General features: G+C 38.4%; 1 protein-coding gene across 14 annotated transcripts in view; it reads right to left on the reverse strand.

Moving 5' to 3' along the window:
• The window catches only part of LMBR1 (limb development membrane protein 1), a 211,411-nt gene that overhangs the window by 109,121 nt on the left and 80,407 nt on the right, over positions 1–21,883 (reverse strand). For all 14 annotated transcript variants that reach the window (XM_034965351.3, XM_034965345.3, XM_063606434.1 and 11 more), the window contains one exon: positions 6,167–6,270. In XM_034965351.3, coding sequence (XP_034821242.1) covers positions 6,167–6,270 — 104 coding nt within the window. The remainder of the gene's footprint in view (positions 1–6,166; positions 6,271–21,883) is intronic.

Consider the following 21,883-nt stretch of genomic DNA (forward strand, 5'->3'; position numbering starts at 1 on the left):
TAATCCTACACAAGTTCTCCTGATGTTTCATCATCAGCTTTAACATAGTTGGTACATTTAAGCACCTAATAATAACTGCTATTTAAAATGTGTCTTGGGTACTTTACCAACCTTTTAGGTGAGGCTACTAAATCCCTCAGCAACCCTGGTAGACAGGTACTGTTAGACTCATTTTATAAATGTGGACACAATGAAATATGCCCTAAGTCACAGTCAGTAAGAAGAGTGAAGATTGAAGTCCAGGTATTCTGAATTCCAAAGTTCACATTTTTTGCCACTGTTATGCAAATAAAGAGACAATCTAGCCTTTAAGTATAGAAATTTATCATTTTTCGATGCTGAGAGGCAAAGATGAACATACTATATAGGGTTCAATTCAAAGTATACCATTACAGTGTATATGGAAACTGAGTGATGTTTTTAAAAAAAGCTGTTACTTAACAGTAACAGATACTATAAAGCCATAATTTAGTGCCCTCCTAGATCCAACTGTATTAAGAACAGTGACAAAATTAATGTCATTTCCTGAACTAAATGATTTTCAATTCAAAATTTTATAACCTAATGATTTTTAAATGAAATAAATGTATTTACTCTTTTCCTCAAAATACTTTCCTATTTCTTTCTGAGTTCCCATATGCCCAGATTTGATGTTTCAAATGCTCACTTTACATGGTTATAACCACACCTTTACAGTAAAACAATTCCAAAAGGAAGCTGAAGTATCACAGCATTATCAGAATAGAGTATTTTCAAAATAATCATTCTGATCCATAACCATTTCTAAGGTAAAAACTAGTGCTCTCAATTGGGGGATTGTAGAGGATTTCTATTAATAAATTGCTCTATGATTTTTTTTTCTTGAAGGTGTTGGGAAAATCAAATTAACACGTAACAATAGTTAGTGAGATATGGCTTCATTTTCTGTAATAAACACTAAGATCAAAACATGACCCAAGTTAAATTTCCTTGCAGGGTTCCCAGCAGGGGCTTCCCTTTTGTCTGTGATTTCCTCTCACCCACCAGAACCAGGCCAAATATGCGCATGTGCCACTAACACTAAGCAGCACTTCCTTAATCACTCATTTCCAACAATTTATGGATCATCAGTGGCAAAAAACGAGCAAAAATAATGAAAGAATGCAATGAAAGCTCGTGGAGACAGAGGCTGGACTTCCTACTCACTCTGTGTCTCTTTAAGATGGAGGCCTGATACAAATTAGCCACTGGGGGGAAAAAGTCATCTGGTCATAAAATACAGTACAAGGTCACTTTTATGTAAGTTTGCCAAAAGGGACATAAACCAGGACAATTTCAAACTGTGACACAGGATAGAAACATATTAAAAAAATCTTTGTTCCTCCTCTATTGTGCTGTCATGTTGCTCAGCTTTATAGACATTCCAAGCACCAGCACAGAACTCTTCGCTTCCACCTGGTCAGTCCAATTAATTAAGAAAGGAAGTTACCTAAAATTTTGTACTTTTTGCTTTTATTATCAGGCACTTTGTTTGAAGTTATAGGAGTTAACCTCTTAATCCTACAGACCGTGTGCTACGCTCTGGCCATTCAGGGATGTCTGGATGGTTTGGATAATTGGTCAGGATGTTGCTTATGTTACCTTTTATGCTATGACTTCAAATCAAACATAGGCATTAAAGTGAAGTACAACAGAAATTTACTCCCAGAAAAATCTTGGGTTTATGAATTAATCTGTCATAAATTTTACATAACAATCATATGGAGATATTTTCTCCCACTTTCATTAAGTTGCTGAATTTTTTTTCCTCCTGACATTTTTATTCAAAATAAGATGTTAAGATATAATATAAAACAAATATATGCCTAACTACCATTTAAACACTGGCCAGAGGTTATACCTCCAGAGTTCCTTACAAAATCAGAAAACATCTGATATTAATCCAGATAACCTGGAGGTCTTTTCTGGAGTGGAGGAGGGAGATAAATCATACAGCCAATCTGAGGTATGATAAGTACAGCAGTGATGTCTGCCTTAAGATGTTCCCTGAGCCCTAAGAGCCACATACGGCAGAAAAAGCAGGCTTACTGCAAAACAAAACAAAAATCACCAAATGGAACCTTTTTATCAGTTGAAAAATTAAGATGTAAACGGAGTCACTTTCAAATACCTATGAACACACCTAAAGCTCAATACACATAGGTGACAGCAAAATAATCTAAATTTGGTAAACATTTAACTGCTAATAATAAGTCTAAATTCCAAGATAAAAGTTAGCTGCTTACTAAAAAAAAAGTTTTACTTTATCAAAACCATTTCTATGCTCTTACACTTCAGAATTATAAAGTAAGGGAATAGCAAGGAGATGGTCCTAATAAAATAGAAACACACACCGCTGCCACGGTAAGAAGAGAGAAGCAAAGCTATTGAAGGCCCTTAAAAGGACACAGTCAACCCCCCAGGCCTAATATGTCCTGTTTGAATTAACATAGTGGTTTAATTAAAAACTAAGTAGAGAATTCTGCTTAATTTGATTTTCAATTCAAGCTCTGCATCCGCCCATGGCCAGTGGCCAATTTCCGCATCTCGGCACAATATGCAAGAAGCTGTTTGAACATCGATTGCCCAGGGGAATCCATGGGAGTAGAGTGGGGCCATATGCCATTTAGGGATACACCAGACTTAGACACAGTAAAACAGCACCAGGAGGGTGGCCACAGGAAAAAAAAAAAAAGGAAATTTTACTTAACCATATTACAAGTTTGTCATTGCTCAAATTAGTGTGCTGAATCTACCAATTAGAAATGTTTCTAGCCTCTCTTCAGTATCACTTCAGCAACTATACGTGTCAAATGTAATCGATGAGCAAGCAGCTTTAAAGGAATATACATAAATATATGTACTTATTCGCCAAATATGTTAAACATTCTAATGACTGTGATCAATCATAACATTAATTTCAATAAAGCAACGAAGTTAATTCTAATAAGCACTGTGTAAAGAACCATGTATCTTTAAAAATGTTATTTAGAACTTACACAGGTAGTTAACAAATGATTCTAGACTGCAGAAATATACAACATGAAAGGGCTCAAATGTATGCTTAACACATTTAGACTTAACGACACAATATTAGTAACCTCTCCAACTTTCATGTGACTGATTTTAAAACTGAAAAATATGAATATTTTAAAATAACATGCCTTGATTAGCTTAATTTTAAAACTTTCTAAACATTTCTACTAGGATCTAGAATACACCTTATCTTCAAACAAGTTTGTTTCAAAGTATGCTAGCTGTAATGCTCAAGCTGAGTTATTCTACTTCAGTACATGCCATTGCAAAATGGGAAACATATTTTAAAACCGCCTGAGATAATAATCTGTGAGGAATTAAAAGATGACTGTACTGTATTCAGTTGCTTGCTTTCTGAGGCCCATATTTTATAGAATATTTAGTGATAATAAGTATTCTAGAAAACTTATCAGTGATTAGTGATATTTTATAGAATACTTAATAGTCAAATGCATTTAAAGACTACCTCGAAGATAAAGGTAATTTAATAATAGCTAACATTTACTAAGTGAAGTCCTGGGCTATGTGCATTACATGAATAATCACATCTCATTTAATCACCAAAATGATACAATAAAGTAAAGATCATTATTACACCCGTTTTACAGAAAGCAATCCCGCGGTTTAGATGAAGTCACGTCCCAGGCAGTCTGACTGATGCCAAATTTTCTCACGGTTGCAGCTTCACCATCTTCCGCTGGCCTCTTTCCCTACCTTCAAGCTAGAATCCCATCTCCCTCCTTCCTTTAGTGGCATTAACAACCAAATTCTTTAATTTGGTTTTCTGCAGCACCTATTACAACTTCCCAAGTTGGACAAATGGCAGTCGTCCGGGGCTCCACCTTCTGCTGTGTTTGGGAATTAATTGGATTCGTAGTTGCCTGTATCCTATAGTCATTCAATATTTCAGTCCCATTTGAGGTCAAGAAACACAGCTGGTGACCCTCGAGTGATTTTTAGGCAACTAACATGGTCAAAGATGTGCTAAGAAAAGAATATTAATCATAAAAAGACTAAAAATTTTTTTAAAATAGAGGAAGTAAGTGCTGTACAATCATATGTGTGAAATATCTCTAATTAACTTCTATGATCCCTCCTCAGCTGATTCTCCCTTTGACCTTAAGTCTGTAAGGGGGAACAGGAGAAAAATGACATGTCACTGGGATTTTTTGTCATTTTTTTCTTTTTTAATTCTGGAGATTGTTGCTAATTCTTCAAACAGATTTAGCCACGTCCCTTTCCTAGTTGGTTAATTCGCAAGAAGGGAAGAAAATAACTTGGAGGCAAAGAGTTTGTCCATATTACACCCTGTTATTGTAAATAACAATGTATTCAACTAGATTGTTATAAAAAGTATAAATTAGGTAGATACTGCTTATAATGTCAAATATGAAAATATAGTTCACACCAAGCTTTATCGTTTTTTGTATGTGGTACTGTTACACAAGAGGTAGTGTCAGGAAGAGGGAAGAACTTTGCTTATTGAAAGCAAACGTCGGCAGGCAATGTCACAGAGTCAGGTGCAGGACTGATTCGGCGCCGTGATCTACAGATCAGTGTTCTGCACTGTGTGGGGCATGTACTCCTTTGTACTCCTTTCCTTTGTGACCTGCACAAAGTCTAAAACGCATATTTATCTCTAAATATACTCAAGTGGTAGATGGAAAAAAATTATTTTCAAAAATCCTATTCTGGCTTCTCTGTTGCCTACAACATAAAACTCAAATGACCAGATGGAGGACTCCAGGCCTCCAGAATTCGACCCTGGCAAGCGGCTTGTGCACCCTCATCTCTCACCATTCTCCAGTATCTAAGTACCGGCCATTCCCTCAATTCTGTCAGAGCTCTGGGCCTTTGCTCAAGCCTGGAATGCCACACTCTAGCAAACCCCTGCTCATCCTTCAAGTCCCAGCCCAAGTCCAGGTTGACTTCCCCTGTGAAGCCTGCTCAGATTCCCCAGGAAAATCAAGATATCCTTTCCTTTCAGGGTTTCCCATAGGACTTCATTATATAAAAAGGCTTCAAACTGCATCTTATTTGTTTACATCTGTCATTTCTCCCACTGTCCGACCCTTGAAGGCCAGAGCCCCATCTTTTCATCTGTGTCCCCAGCAAGCTCCTATAAATAGCATAATAACTGCTACTTAAGGAATTGGTTAATAAAACTGAATTCTCAATAAAATTCATTCTCTGTTGAATGAATGAATATCCATCAAAAGTTATGTTTCCAAAATTCTACAGAAATTGCCTTCTCAAGAGTCTACAATGACCTCCTTTCTTCTTGTTCTTTCTTCTTGGTTTTTGTTTGTTTCTGAGACAGGCTGGAGTGCAGTGACGCAATCACAGCTCACACCACAGCTTCAACCTGCAGGCTCAAGCAATCCTCCCACCTTAGTCTCCAGAGGAGCTGGGACCACAGGTACCCATTGCCACACCCAGTTAATTTTTTTATTTTTAGTACAGACAGGGTCTCACTGTGTTGCCCAAACTGGTCTCGAAGAACTGGCCTCAAGCGACCCTCCTGCCGCAGCCTCCCAAAGTGGTGGATTACAGGTGTGAGCCACTGCACCCGGCCATTGACTAAATTTTAATTGCCTGTCTTAAGAATACATCATGATTTTTTAAATTCCAATGCATAAAAGCCAGTTTTCTTAATGTCAGGTTTGACTGCCGGAGTCATTCATTCTGATCCTGGTATATTTACTAAATGTGAAAGCAGCTGTCAGTTTTCAGTTGCAGACTGTTAACGTATGGAATAACAGCTAGACAACAGAAAGGGGAGCCCATGGAAATAACACTTTACTGTCACCTTAAACTAAATAAGATACCCTAAGAAAAGAATAAAAGCTATTATATCAGGTTTATCCATTACATTAAATGTATGCATACTGTAAAAGTACTCGCAGGTCTAAAAGATGTCTCTCTCTCATGGACAGGCAAAATAATTCAATATGCAGAATTACTGTTATTGTTAACAATGTGTTGTTAATATTATTTACTACGCATTTTTTATATTCCATTTAAATAATTTAAGTCTGCTTTTTCTAGTTCAATGTGAATGATATTTAATTCCTCCCTTAACCAATTTAATTCCAATACTAGATTCACTTACCTTTTTCAGGCCAGCAAAGCCTTCTGATTCCAGAAAGAAAAAGGCAAAGGGCATCAATACAAATAAACAAAGGTTGGAAAAAAGGGAAGCAAGATTCCACAAACCTATAAAAAGGGTAACAAGAAAAGAAGAAAAACAGGTTAGATATTGAAATTGTGGTATTAATCAAGATCTATACTTTTAAATAGTAAAAATAAACAAAAAGTAACAAATGACCTAAACTTAGAAATCATAAAATAATTATAGTATGTATTTATTTAAATTTTTTTAACATTGTAACTTGTACCTATTGGGAAAAGTCAGTATAGAAACTAATGTTTTTTTCCATGCCCTAAAGTAAATTCACTAAAAATATGACGTGTGCAGAGATCCAAAGGCACAGCCTCTTTAGACATATAGGCACCGGAATATTTAAATTAGAGCCACTAGCATTTATTGAGCCCCTAATAAATGCCAGATACTCTACTGAACATTTTACATGCCTAATCCCATTTAATTTAAGCCTCATAAAAACCCTAAAAATAATAATTAGCATTTATTGAGCCCTTATGTGCCAAGCACTATTCTAAGTGATTTACAGACATTATCCGAACTCATTTACTTGCCACAGCAATCCCATGAGGCAGGTAGCATTACTGCCCCAAGATGACAGAAGAGGAGCAGGCTATGCAACTTGCCACAGCGGTAGAGCATCCAAGTGGCAGAGCTGACTCTTAATTCCAGGATTTTAAAAAATCACTACATCACAGAAATTTTGGTAAACAATTCCAAGTGGGAAAGAAAAAGTCACAGAGACTGGCAATCTTAAGTGACCTTCTCCTCCCTGGCACAAAATGGCAAGTAAAATAATAAGAAGAGATTTAGCAAAAGACAGAGCCCTGTTAGGTATGTCATTGGGAGGGTATTTGGCCCAACATGTCAGATCATATTTTTTACAGGTAAAAAAATAAAATTTAAAACTGAGTTTCAAAATGATGGTGATAATCATTACAAAAGTTTATAAAATCAAGAGTCAAAGATAAAATTTACGTCAAGGATAAATTCAATGAACTGTTTGCAATTACAATTCAATGTTTTTGAAAGTAGGCAACTAATGCTTTCTCAACACCTTTATTTCCAAGCAGTGGAGATGTGGTCATGAACAAACACAACCCCTCTGCTCTCAGAGCTGCTCACGCTGCAGAGCTGCATGCAGAGACTACCTCTGAGCTGGCAGTGAGCACAGGGAGCAGAGCCGTCCCTAACTACTGCAGTTTTGAATAAACATAAAGGTTTGTAACTGTCCTAATGCCCTTTGGAGTAGCATGGAATATAAACAAACACAATTAATTTAGCAATTAATACGGGTCAGCTGGGGAGATTCACTTCCTTTAGTAGACAAGGTAATATAATAAAATCAACTCACAGTTTCTTATTCAAAAATCTACATGGATTTAACAAATTTACAATGTACATTTATCTTTGTAGAAAGTAAAATCTTTTATAAAACAATATCTTAACATCTTTTAGTGGAAAAACTGCAATTTGAACTATTTAAAATTTTTAAAAATTTTAAATTTTAAAAAATGTAAATAATTTTATATTTTCCAGCCTTTAAAAAAAAGCCAAACATTGTTTTCTTTATTCAAAGAGAGTATAATTAGACTCAATTGTTTTATTGTGCTAATTACTGGAAGAGCATATAGAACGATGGCTGCATGCACACAATTGAATTCTAGGCAGACCTGGGTTCACATCCTGCTGCACTTCTATGTGACAACATTGCTAAATCACAGGTTCTTCATCTATAAAATATGGCTAATGACGGGTCTGTAGACATTGATAAGTATTAAATAATGCACGTACAACAACTGACACAATGCCTGTCATAAAATAAGCATTTAATGAATTTTTGCTTTTATTAAGTTACAGCACCAGAGGCTACTAGTAACAGTGCTATCAGCTCCCACACCAAACTACCATCCTTCCTGAGACTCCAGGCTCGCTTGCTAGTTTTCCCTTTCATCTTCTTTCTACCAAGTGTATTGGCTCCTGGTTTTCGTTACTAGAAATGAGCATGTGTCCAGGAACAATCTCTTCCCTCCCCCAACAGCCTATGGGTAAAGGTATCATATACGCAACTTTTAAAAGTTGTATCTAAAGAGTAAATTGACCTGGATCAAAGCTGTACCTTCCAGGTCCAATTCATAACCTAAAGTGCATGGTCTTTGGCCTCTCTTTTGCCTGCTCAACAGCATTTTCTCTTCTTTATGGTTTCCAAGTAAGTTACTTTCAGATATGTGAGGTATAACAATAATTAGTATTATGTAAATTACATTATTATTATTCTTTAGTAGGCTAGAGAACCATGGTTGTTAATCTATTGCTTTATTTAGGCGTGGTGAAAAATACATGACCGTTTCAAATCATTTGTGTTATGAAAGATAAAGGTCAGTGTGTCAAGAATTATACTCATTTTACACAAGATAGTTTTATTCCAATTAAATATCTCACAGTCTTTTTAAAAAAACATTTTTAAAAGTTATCTACTGGCCGGGCATGGTGGCTCACACCTGTAATCCCAGCACTTTGGGAGACCGAGGCAGGCAGATTACGAGGTCAGGAGTTCGAGACCAGCCTGGCCAGCATGGTGAAACCCTGTCTCTACTAAAAATACAAAAAAAAAAAAAATTAGCTGGGCATGGTGGTGCGCACCTGTAGTCCCAGCTACTCAGGAAGCTGAGGCAGGAGAATTGCTTGAACCCAGCAGGCAGAGGTTGCAGTGGGCGGAGATTGCGCCACTGCACTCCAGCCTGGGCAACAGAGCGAGACTCCGTCTCAAAAAAAAAAAAAAAGAAGTTATCTACTACAAGTATACCTAAAGCCGATTGCATGTTGCTGTACTGTGCTTTGCAGATACCGTGTGAAGGTTTGTGACAACTCTGTAGTGAACAAGTCTATCTGTGCCATTTTCCCAATACCACGTGCTCACTTCATTTCTCCGTGTCATATTTTGGTAATTTTTGCAATACTTCAAACATTTTCATTATTATTACATCTGTTATGATCTGTGACCAGTGATCTTTGATGTTACTATGTTAATTGTTTGGGGGTGCTGCAAATTGTGCCCATAAAAGATGCCAAACTTAATCAATAAATGTTGTGTGTGTTTACTGCTCCTCTGATTGGCTGTTCCCTCATCTCTCTCCTTCTCCTAGGGCCTCCCCATTCCCTGAGACACAACGATATTGAAAGTAGGCCATGTAATAATCCTACAATGTCCTCTAAGTGTTCAAATGAAAGGAAGACTCACACAGCTCTCACTTTCAATCAAAAGCTAGAAGCTTAGTGAGGAAAGCATGTCAAAAAATGAGATAGGCTGAAAGTTAGGCCTCTTATGCCAGTTAGCCAAGTTGTGAATGCAAAGGAAAAGTTCCTAAAGGAAATTAAAGTGCTACTCCAGTGAACACACAAATGACAAGAAAGCAAAACAGCCTTACTGCTGATATGGAGAAAGGTTTTGTGCTCTGGACAGATCACATCAGCCACAACATTCCCTAAAGCCACAGCCTGAGCAAGGCTGTAACTCTTCACATCTATGAAGGCTGAGGGAGGCGAGGAAGCTCCAAAAGAAAAGTCTGAAGCTACCAGAGGTTGGTTCATGAGGTTTAAGGAAAGAAGCCATCTCCATAACATAAAAGTGCAAGGTGAAGCAGCAAGTGCTGATGGAGAAGCTGTAGCAAGTTCTCCAGAAGATCTGGCTAAGACCATCAATGAAAGTGGCTGCACGAAACAACAGATTTTCAAGGTAGACAAAAACAGCCTTACACTGGAAGAAGACGCCATCTAGGACTTGCATAGCCAGAGACAAGTTCAATGTCTGGCTTCAAAGCTTCAATCAACAGGCTGACTCACTTGTTAGGGGCAAATACAGAAAGTGACTTTAAGTTGAAGCCAGTGCTCATTCACCATTCCAGAAATCCTAAAACCCTTAAGAATTACCCTAAGCCCATTCTGCCTGTGGTCTATAAACAGGAACAACAAACCTGCCCAGATGGCAGCATATTTGTTTACAGCATGGTTTACTAAATAGTTTAAGCCTACTGTTAAGACTTGCTACTCAAAAAAAAAAAAGATTTTCAAAATACTACTGCTCATTGACAATGCACCTGCTGATGGAGATGAAAGTGCCCTGGTGGAGATGTTTAAGAAGATCAATATTTTCATGCCTTAACACAACGTCCATTCTGTAGCCCATGGATCAAGGAGTAATTCTGACTTTCAAGTCATATTATTTAAGATACATTCTGTAAGGCTATACCTGCTACAGATTCCTCTGATGGACTGTGCAAAGTAAACTGAAAACCTTCTGGAAAGGATGCACCATTCTAGATGCCATTAAGAATATCTGTAATTCATGGGAGGTCAAAATATCAACCTCACCTGGAGTTTGGAAGTGATGGGTTTGAGATGTCAGTAGAGAAAGTCTCTGCAGACGTGGTAAAAATAGCAAGAGGACTGGCATTAGAGGTGGTTCCTGAAGATGTGACTGAGTTGCTGCAATCTCATGATAAAACTTGAAAGGAACGAGGAGCTGCTTCTTAGGGATGAACAAAGAAAGTGGTTTCTTGAGATGGAATCTACCCTGGTGAAGATGCTGTGAACATTGTGGAAATGACAATAAAGGGCTTAGAATATCATAAACTTAGTTGATAAAACAGAGGCAGGGTTTGAGAGGATGGACTTCAATTTTGAAAGAACTTCTACTGTGAGTAAAATGCTGTCAAACAGCATCACATGCTACACAGAAATCTTTTGTGAAAGGAAGAGTCAATCAATATGGCAAACTACACTGTTGTCTTATTTTAAGAAATTGCCACGGTCACGCAACCTTTAGCAAAATCAAGGCAAGACCTCCACCAGCAAAAAGATTACAGCTCACTAAAGGCTCAGATAATTGTTACCATTTTTTAGCAATAAAGGAATGGACACATATTGCTATTGCACACTTTATAAATGGCATTATAGTGTTAAGTATAATTTTTATATGCTCTGAGAAATCAAAAAATTTGTGTGATTCACTTTATTGCCACATTCGCTTCATCACAGTACACTGGAACCAACCCTGCAGTATCTCCAAGGTATGCCTGTCACTGTTAGGTATGTAACATAGTAGGCATTGTTCTGGATACGTTAAGGTGCTATCTTTTTTTCTGAGACAGTGGTGTGATCATGGCTCACTGCAGCCTTGACTTCCCAGACTCAGGTGATCCTCCCACCTCAGCCTACCAAGTAGCTGAGACTATAGGCGCATGCCACCATGCCAGGCTGATTTTTATATTTTTTGTAGAGATGAGGTTTCACCATGTTGTCCAGTCTGGTCTCAAACTCCTGGGCTCAAGCGATCCACTCACCTCAGCCTCCCAAAGTGCTGGGATTACAGATGTGAGCCACTGCACTCAGCCAGCTACCACCTTAATATTTTATGACAGGGAAGGTCCCCCGTTTTACAGACGGACTTCAGGTTCAGAAATGTGCCCTTGTCCCAGACCAAGAAAAAATTAAGCTATTCCTTCGAATATGCTGTAATGTTTTTAGGCAACATAAATTCCACCATTTCCTAACTTTTTTTTTTTTTAGATGGAGTCTCACTCTGTTGCCCAGGCTGGAGTGCAATGGCGCAATCTCGGCTCACCGCGATCTCCGCCTCCCGGGTTCAAGCGATTCTCCTGCCTCAGCCTCCTGAGTAGCTGGGATAACAGGCACGCGCCACTGTGCCAGGCTAATTTTTGTATTTTCAGTGGAGACGGAGTTTCACCATGTTGGCTGGGCTGCTCTTGAACCCCTGACCTCAGGTGATCCACTCGTCTCGGCCTTCCAAAGTGCTGGGATTACAGGCATGGGCCACCACGCCTGGCCCCTAAACTTCTTATATTCTTTAGAGATGCTTGCAAATGTATCATTACAAATCTCTAGATCAAAGGTCCATGAGGCATGAATATATTTCTCCACCTCATTTTCTATTTCCCAATGCCTGCTACAGTGCTGAGTAATCAATAAAAATGAGTTCCATAAACAAACAATATTACAATCCATATAGCTAAATGTTGACAGGAAAAGACTCTCTCAGGAAAAAGGTCACAGGCTGAACTAAAGAAGTAGTCTCAGAATTAATTCTCAAGTGTCAGTACAAAATGAACAAAATTATAACACATACAAAAATAAGAAATATTAATTTTTAACAGCTTTATTGAGCTACATAAAATAAGCTACACATGGAGTATATCATTTGATAAGTTTTGTCATGAGAATGCACCAATGACACCATCACCACAATTAAGCTAATGAACATAAACACATCCATCACCCCCAAATTTTCTCATATCCTTTTATAATCCCTGCCTCCTGCCACTCCCCACCTCCCCGATTCCCAGTCCCAGTGGCTACTGACTCTGCACTTTAGAAAAGAACTCAGAAATAATGCCGCATGTCTACAACTATCTGATCTTTGACAAACCTGACAAAAACAAGAAATGGGGAAAGGATTCCCTATTTAATAAATGGTGCTGGGAAAACTGGCTAGTCATATGTAGAAAGCTGAAACTGGATCCCTTCCTTACACCTTATACAAAAATTAATTCAAGATGGATTAAAGACTTACATGTTAGACCTAAAACCATAAAAACCCTAGAAGAAAACCTAGGCAATACCATTCAGGACATAGGCATGGGCAAGGACTTCATGTCTAAAACACCAAAAGCAATGGCAACAAGGGCCAAAATTGACAAATGGGATCTATTTAAACTAAAGAGCTTCTGCACAGCTAAAGAAACCACCATCAGAGTGAACAGGAAACCTACAAAATGGGAGAAAATTTTTGCAACTTACTCATCTGACAAAGGGCTAATATCCAGAATCTACAATGAACTCAAACAAATTTACAAGAAAAAACCAAACAACCCCATCAAAAAGTGGGCGAAGGATATGAACAGACACTTCTCAAAAGAAGACATTTATGCAGCCAAAAAACACATGAAAAAATGCTCATCATCACTGGCCATCAGAGAAATGCAAATCAAAACCACAATGAGACACCATCTCACACCAGTTAGAATGGCGATCATTAAAAAGTCAGGAAACAACAGGCGCTGGAGAGGATGTGGAGAAATAGGAACGCTTTTGCACTGTTGGTGGGACTGTCAACCGTTGTGGAAGTCAGTGTGGCGATTCCTCAAGGATCTAGAACTAGAAATACCATTTGACCCAGTCATCCCATTACTAGGTATGTACCCAAAGGATTATAAATCATGCTGCTATAAAGACACATGCACACGTATGTTTATTGTGGCACTATTCACAATAGCAAAGACTTGGAACCAACCCAAATATCCAACAATGATAGACAGGATTAAGAAAATGTGGCATATATACACCATGGAATACTATGCAGCCATAAAAAAATGATGAGTTCATGTCCTTTGTAGGAACATGGATGAAACTGGAAACCATCATTCTCAGCAAACTATCACAAGGACAAAAAACCAAACACCGCATGTTCTCACTCATAGGTGGGAATTGAACAATGAGAACACATGGACACAGGAAGGGGATTTTCACACACCGGGGACTGTTGTGGGGTGGGGGGAGGGGGGAGGGATAGCATTAGGAGATATACCTAATGCTAAATGACGAGATGCTGGGTGCAGCACACCAACATGGCACGTGTATACATATGTAACAAGCCTGCACGTTGTGCACATGTACCCTAAAACTTAAAGTATAATAATAATAAAATAAAATAAAAAAAGAAAAGATAGATTTTCTAGAACATTATACAAATGGATTATGTGATATATACTCTTGTTTTTGTCTGGCTTCTGTTATCTAGCACAACTATTTTGAGATTAGATTGAATCGCTATTGGACTGCATCCATTCACCTGCAAACAATCTATGTTGTTCCCAATTTGTGGCTATTAAAAATAAAATAGTCATAAATGCTCATGTACAAGTCTGTGTAGACCTATGCGATCATTTCTTTTGGGAAATACATAGGTCATATGGTAGATACCTGTTTAACATTTTAAGAAACTGCCAAAATGTTTTCCAAAGTGGTTGTATTTTACAGTCTCTCACCAGCAGAGATCAAGTTCATCCACATTTTCACTAAAAATAATATTTTAACCATTCTGGCAGGTACACAGGAATATCTTATTGCTGTTTTAATTCCCATTTATCTAATAAATAATGATGTGAACATCTGTTCATGAGCTTATTTGCCATCTATTCATGTCTTTTTTAGCTAAGTATCTCTTCAAATCTGTTGCCCATTTTTTCATTTTTTTTTAATTACTGAGTTTGACAAGTTCTTTATATGCTCTGAATACAACTCCTTTATAAGGTATGTGATTTGTCAATATTTTCTCCCAGTCTGTAGACTCTCTTTATTCTCTTAACGGTATCTTTAAAAGAACAAAATTTATTAGAAGTCGAATTTATCCATTTTTTTCTTTTATGGATTGTGCTTTCGCTATCCTACCTAAAAAATTATGGCCTAGTTCAATGTTACAAAGACTTTCTCCTACATTTTCTTCTACAAGTTTCATAGTTTTAGGATTTACATTTAAGTCGATGATCCCTTGAGTTACCATTTGCGAATGGTGCCAGGTATGGACTGAAGTTCATTTTTTGCCTATAATTAAAAAATTGTTCTAGCACCATTTGTTTAAAAAAAATCATCTTCCCACTAAATTCCCTTGGCACCTTTGTCAAAAATCAATTGACAATATATGTATGTATCTAATCCTGGACAGTCTATTCTGCTGATTTGATCTGCTTATCTTTATGCTAACACCATGCCTTTTTTTTTTTTTTTTTTTTTTTGAGACAAAGTCTTGCTCTGTCATCCAGGCTGGAGTGCAGTGGCACGTCTCGGCTCACTGCAACCTCCGCCTCCCAGGTTCAAGCGATTCTCCTGCCTCAGCCTCCCGAGTAGCTGGGATTACAGGTGCATGCACCACACCAGGCTAATTTTTGTATTTTTAGTAGACATGGGGTTTCACCATGTTGGTCAGGCTTGTCTCGAACTCCTGACCTCAAGTGATCTGCCTGCCTTGGCCTCCCAAAGCGCTGGGATTACAGGCATAAGCCACCGTGCCCAGCCACACCACACAGTCTTGATTACTGTAGCTTTAAAGAGTCTTTAGGTCAGATGGTCAATCCTCTAACTTTGTTATCTTTCAAAGTTGTTTAGGCTATTCTAAGTCCATGGAATTTGCATCTGAATTTTAGATCAGCTTGTCAATTTCTACAAAGTATGCTGGAATCTTGACAGGCATGGTGTTGAATCTATATCAATTTGAGGAGAGCTGACCTCTTAATATTGTTGTTACAGACTGAATGCTTCTGTCCCCACCCCCAAATTCATAATTGAAACCCTAATCCTCAGTGTGATGGTCATTAGAGACAGGAGTCCTTGAGGGTAGTTAGGTCACAAGAGGGCAATCCTCATGATGGGATGGTGCCCCTATAGGAGGAGACAGAAGAGAGTTTGCTTTCTCTGTCTCTGCTCTCAGCCATGGAAGGATGCGAGGAGACAACCATCCGTGAGCCAGGAATAGGGTCCTCATCAAGAACCTAACCATGGTGGCACCCTGATATGGGACTTTCAGCCTCCAGAACTGTAAAAAATATTTGTTTTGTATTGTAAGCCACCCAGTCTACAGTATTGTTATAGCAGCCCAAACTGATAAAGACAAGTGTCTTCGAATCCATGAACACAGTATCTGTATCCACTTATTGTGGTACTCTTTAATTTCTCTCAACAATGTCTTATAGTTTATAGTACTCAGGTCTCACGCATCCCTAAGTATTTCATATTTTTGATGCTATTGCATATAAGTGATACTGGGTTGTAAATTCAATTTCCAATTATTAACTGCCAGTATATAGAAATATAATTGTTGTATCTTGATCTTCTATCCTGCAACCTTGAAGAATTTACTTACTGGTTCCAACAGATCCCATCAGAATTTCCGCATAGAAAATATCATCTGTGTAATAGTTCTACTTTTTCCTTTCCAACTTCAGTGACTTATTTTTTAAAAAAACCCTCCAGAATGATGTTACATAGAAGTGGTAAGAACAGATGTCCTTGCCTTGTTCCTGATCTCAGGGGGAAAGCATCCAGTCTTTCACCATTAAGTATGATGTTACCAGTAGGTTTTTTGTAGATGCTTTTTTTTTTTTTTTTTTTTTTTTTGAGACGGAGTCTCACTGTCGCCCAGGCTGGAGTGCAGTGGTGCGATTTCTCAGCTCACTGCAACCTCCACCTCCCAGGTTCAAGCGATTCTCCTGTCTCAGCCTCCCGAATAGCTGGGACTACAGGTGCACACCACCATGCCCAGTTAAGTTTTATATTTTTACTAGGGACAGGGTTTCACCACATTGGTCAGACTGGTCTTGAACTCCTGACCTCAGGTGATCCACCCGCCTCAGCCTCCCAAAGTGCTGGGATTACAGGCATGAGCCACTACGCCCGGCCTGATGCATTTTATTAGGATGAGAACATCCAATTTCAGGCCTACTTTGCTGAGAGATTTTACCAGAAATGGATATTGAATTTTGTCATATGCTTTTTCTGCATGTATTGTTACGACCATATGACTTCTTTTTTTCTAGCACGTTAATAAAATCACATGGATTGGCTTTGCAAAAGTCATGATGTATTATCATTTTTATACAGTGTTACATTTGATTTGCTAAAATTTTATTTAGAACTTAAGCATCTATGTTCGTGACACTGGCCTGCAGTTTTCAGTTTTCATGTATTGTCGGCCTGGTTTTGGTATGAGGGTAATGCTGACCTCAATGAATTAGGAAATATTCCCACATCTTCAATTTTCTAGAAGAATCTGTGCAGAACTGCTATTATTTCTTCCTTAACTATATGATAGAACTGACAGTAAATCCTCCTGGCCTAAAGCTTTATTTGTGAGAATGTTTCTAACATTCCCAGAATATTTGAGAAGGCTTTAATAGTTTTTGCCCGTTAAGGAAATTTGTCCATTTCTCCAAGTTGTTGAATTTGTTGGATAAAGGTGTTCATAATATGCAATTATTATCCTTTTAATCACTGTTCAATACGTACTGATGTCACCTCTCTCATTCCTAATACTGGCAATTGGTCTCTTCTTTTTTGCTGATCAGTCTGGCATTGTTTATCAATTTCAGTGTTCTTCTTGGTGATTTCCTGTTTTCTATTTCATTGATTTCTTCTCTCAAGATTTTTAAAGAAAGATTTCCCTTCTTTGGGATCTATTTGTTGACTCTGCAGAAACTGATTTGAGGCCTTTCTTCTATTGTAATACAGGTATTTCGTGCTATAAATTGACCTTTAAAAACTTTTTAGACACATCCCGCAAATATTAAAATGTCTTATTTTCATTTCATTCAGTTCAAAGCACTTTCAAATTTCCCTTTTGATTATTCTTTGACCAGTGAGTTATTGTAAAGTATGTTATCAATTACCAAATACTCGGGGATCTTCTAGATTGTTTCTAGGTAAGTTTTCTGACACTTATTTAATTTCATTGTCCTTACAGAGTGTATCTTGTATGACTTAAAATCCTAAAATGTATTGAGACTTATTTTATGGCAAAGAATGTGATCTCTCTTGGTAAATGCCCACATTGTACTGGAAAAGAATATGTATTCTATTCTTGGGTGTTCTATAAATGTTAATTAGGTCAAGTCAGTTGACAGTATTATTCAAATCTTCTATATCGTGATTTTTTTCTTCTATATGTTCTATCAATTATTGAAAGAAGGGTGTTGAAATATCTGAATGTAATTGTGATTCTGACTACACTTTCCGTTTTTGCTTCATGTACTTAATATATGTCATTAGGCAGATATATGCTAAGTATCATTAGGCTCTTTGGGTGAACAAACCACTTCAACATGATGAAATGATCTTCTTTATGACTGGTAATATTCTTTGCCCTTGTCTGATAATCATATAGCCACTCCAACTTTGCTCTGATTAAAATTAGCATGGTATATCTTTTTTTCTCCTACTGCCATTGACCTAGTTTTGTCTTTACAGTGGGTATCCTGCAAGCAGATATACTTCAGTCTTGCTTTTATATTCAATTTGATAATCTCTGCCTTTTAGTTGTAGTGTTTAGAACATTACGTTTAAAGTGATTATTGATATAGTTAGCTTTAAATCTATCAACTTGCTTTTTGTTTTCTATTTGCCCCATGTGTTAGCTTCCCTTCTTCTACGTTCCCACAGATTAAGTATTTTTTATGATTCTAGTTTATTTCCTTTGTTTACTTATTCACTATATCTCTGTTGGGCTATTTCTGGTTTGTCTTCAGGTTTATCATATACGCCTTTAACTCATCACAATCTGCCTTCAGATGATTTTATTGGCTGCTCTGCCAATGAAATAGCCATTCCTTTTATTCCTTTACCTTCTTAATAAACTTGCTGTCACTTAGAAAAAAAAAGATAACACTTCACGTAGAGCATGAGAACTTCACAACAGTGTGCTTCCGTGGCTTTCCTCCTGTGTGTTATCGTTGTCACATAACTTACTTGTACATCTATAATAAAATTCATAATACATTGTTACTACTTTTTAAACAGCCAATTATCTTTTCTAAACACAGGATTTTTAAAAAGCTTCTCTATCTACCTATAAACTGCCGCTTCTAGTGCTCTTCATTTCATTTTGTAGAGTTAGGAAATGAGTTAAGATATATTCCCTCGGGTTTGTTCAGCTCACGGTTCCTAGATATCTATCTCCTACCCACCTCCTACCACATGAAGGACAACCTGTAACATTTTTTAATGTACAGCTCTGCTGATGATGAATTTTTATCTTTTGTGTATCTGACACTATCACTATTTTGCCTTTGTTTTGAAAAATATTTTCACTGGGGATAAAACTAGACTGGCTGGGATTTTTCTTTTAGTACAATCCTCCCTCAGTGTCTGTAGGGGATTGGTTCCAAGACCTCCCATAGATACTAAAATCCACAGATGCTCAAGTCCCTTATGTAAAATGGCATGGTATTTGCATATAACCTATGCATATCCTCCTATATACTTTAAATCATCCATAGAGTACTTACAATACCTAATGCAGTGTAAATCTATGTAAATAATTATACTATATTGTTTAGGGAATAAGAAGAAAAAACTCTGTACATGCTCACTATAAACACAACCATCTTTTTTTCCAATATTTGTGATCCGTGGTTGGTTGAATCTACAGATCTAGAATCCACAGATCCAGAGGGCTGACTACACTGTTGCTACACTGTCACAACGTCATCTGGCTTGCATTGTTTCCCACCAGAAACATGCTGTGATTCTTATTATTGCTCCTCTGAACTTAACGTGTCTCTTTTTGTAGATGCATTTAAGATTTTCTCTTTATCACTGATTTTGAGCCATCAGATTACGTGCGTTGGTACAGTTTTCTTCATGTTTCTTGTACATAGAACTGGTTAAGCTTCTAAAATCAGTGGGTTTATAGTTCTCATCAATTTTGAAATGTTTCTGCCATTAAGTTTTCAAATATTTTTCTCAACTCCCCTCCTTTAGAAACACCAACTACATCACTGATACCCTGTGTGTTAGCCCACTTTGCATTGCCATCAAGGAATACCTGAGGCTGGGTAATTTATTAAAAAAAAAAGAGAGAGAGATTTATTTGGCTCACAGTTCTACAGGCTGTACAAGAAGCTTGGTGCCAACAGCTGCTGTGAGGAGGGCCTCAAGCTGCTTCCATTCGTGGCGAAAGGCGAAGGGGAGCTGGCATATGCAGAGATCACAGGACAAGACAGGAAGCAATGGAGAGGGGGTTGTGCCAGGCTCTTTTTAACAACCAGCTCTTATGAGAATAAAGAACTCACTCACCCACCTCCCGGGAGGGAATTCATCTATTCTTGGGGGATCTGCCCCACTGGCCCAAACTCCTCCCACTAGATCCACCTCCAACACTAGGAATCAAATTTCTCTCTCTTTTTTTGAGATAGTGTCTCGCTCTGTCCTCCAGGCTGGAGTGCAGTGGCACAATTTCAGTTCACTGCAGCCTCCGCCTCCCAGGTTGAAGTGATTCTCCTGCCTCAGCCTCCCGAGTAGCTGGGATTACAGGCATGCACCACCACACCTGGCTAATTTTTGTATTTTTAGTAAAAACGGTGTTTCACCATGTTGGCCAGGCTGGTCTCAAACTCCTGACCTCAAGTGATCCACCCACCCAGGCTTCCCAAAGTGCTGGGATTACAGGTGTGAGCCACCATGCCTGGCCCTGGGAGTCAAATTTCAACATGAGGTATGGGGGAATAAACATCCAAACTACAGCACTATTGTCACTTTTCAGCCATTTTTCCCTCTGTGTTTCACTTTCACATAGTTTTTTGATTTTTTTGTTTTTTGTTTTTTTACATGGAGTGTTGCTCTGTCGCCCAGGCTGGAGTACAGTGGCGCAATCTTGGCTCACTACAACCTCCACCTCTCCCGGGTTCAAGCGATTCTCCTCCCTCAGCCTCCCAAGTAGCTGAGTCTACAGGCATGCACCACCATGCCTGGTTAATTTTTGTATTTTTAGTAGAGACGAAGTTTCACCAAGTTGGCCAGGCTGGTCTTGAACTCCTGACCTCAGGTGATCCACCCACCTCAGCCTCCCAAAGTGCCAGGATTACAGGCATGAGCCACAGCGCCCAGCCCCACTTTTGAATAGTTTTCTATTGCTATGTCCTCAAATTCATTAATCTCTTCTGCAATGTCTAATCTGCTATTAATCTACTGTTTTATATACTTTCACATCACATGCTATAGTTTTCATCTCTAGAAGTTTGTTTTTTTACATCTTTTACATCTCAGTATGTTCAACATTTCCTCTAAGTTTCTGGAACATATGGAATAGTTATAAGAATTGTTTTCCTGGCCAGGCGCGGTGGCTCACGCCTGTAATCCCAGCACTTTGGGAGGCCGAGGCAGGCGGATCACGAGGTCAAGAGATCGAAACCATCCTGGCCAACATGGTGAAACCCCGTCTCTACTAAAAATACAAAAATTAGCTGGGCATGGTGGCACACGCCTGTAGTCCAGCTACTCGGGAGGCTGAGGCAGGAGAATCACCTAAACCTGGGAGGCGGAGGTTGCAGTGAGCCAAGATTGCACCACTGCACTCCAGCCTGGGCGACAGAATCAGACTCCGTCTCAAAAAAAAAGAATTGTTTTCATGTATTTGTCTACGAATTCTGACATCTCAGTTGCAGACTCAAGGTAGGCATAGTGGACAAGGTCCCCATGCCTGAATCCCCAGCCTTCTGTGAGTATGTTGCATGGTGTACTGGTTTTCTGGAACTGAGGAAACAAAGCACCACAAACCAAATGGCTTCAAGCAACAGAAATCTACTCTCTTACAGTTCCAGGGACTAGAAGTCTGAAATCAAGGTGTCAGCAGGACCACGCTCCTTCCAAAGTCTCCAGGGAAGAATCCTTCCTACTATCTGCAGGTGGCTGCCTGCAATCTTTGGCATTCCTGGGCTTGCTGATGCCCTTATTCCATGCTTGGCCTCTGTCTTCACACAGCTTTCTTCCCTGTATGTCTGTGTCTCTGCTTTATGTTTTTAGGGGGATACCAGTCTTTGGATTTGGGTCTTCGCTAATCTAAGAGGACTTCATCTTCACTAATTATGTCTACAAAGACTGTTA

This window comes from Pan paniscus, chromosome 6, assembly GCF_029289425.2.
Source record: "Pan paniscus chromosome 6, NHGRI_mPanPan1-v2.0_pri, whole genome shotgun sequence".
Taxonomy (NCBI): Eukaryota; Metazoa; Chordata; class Mammalia; order Primates; family Hominidae; genus Pan; species Pan paniscus.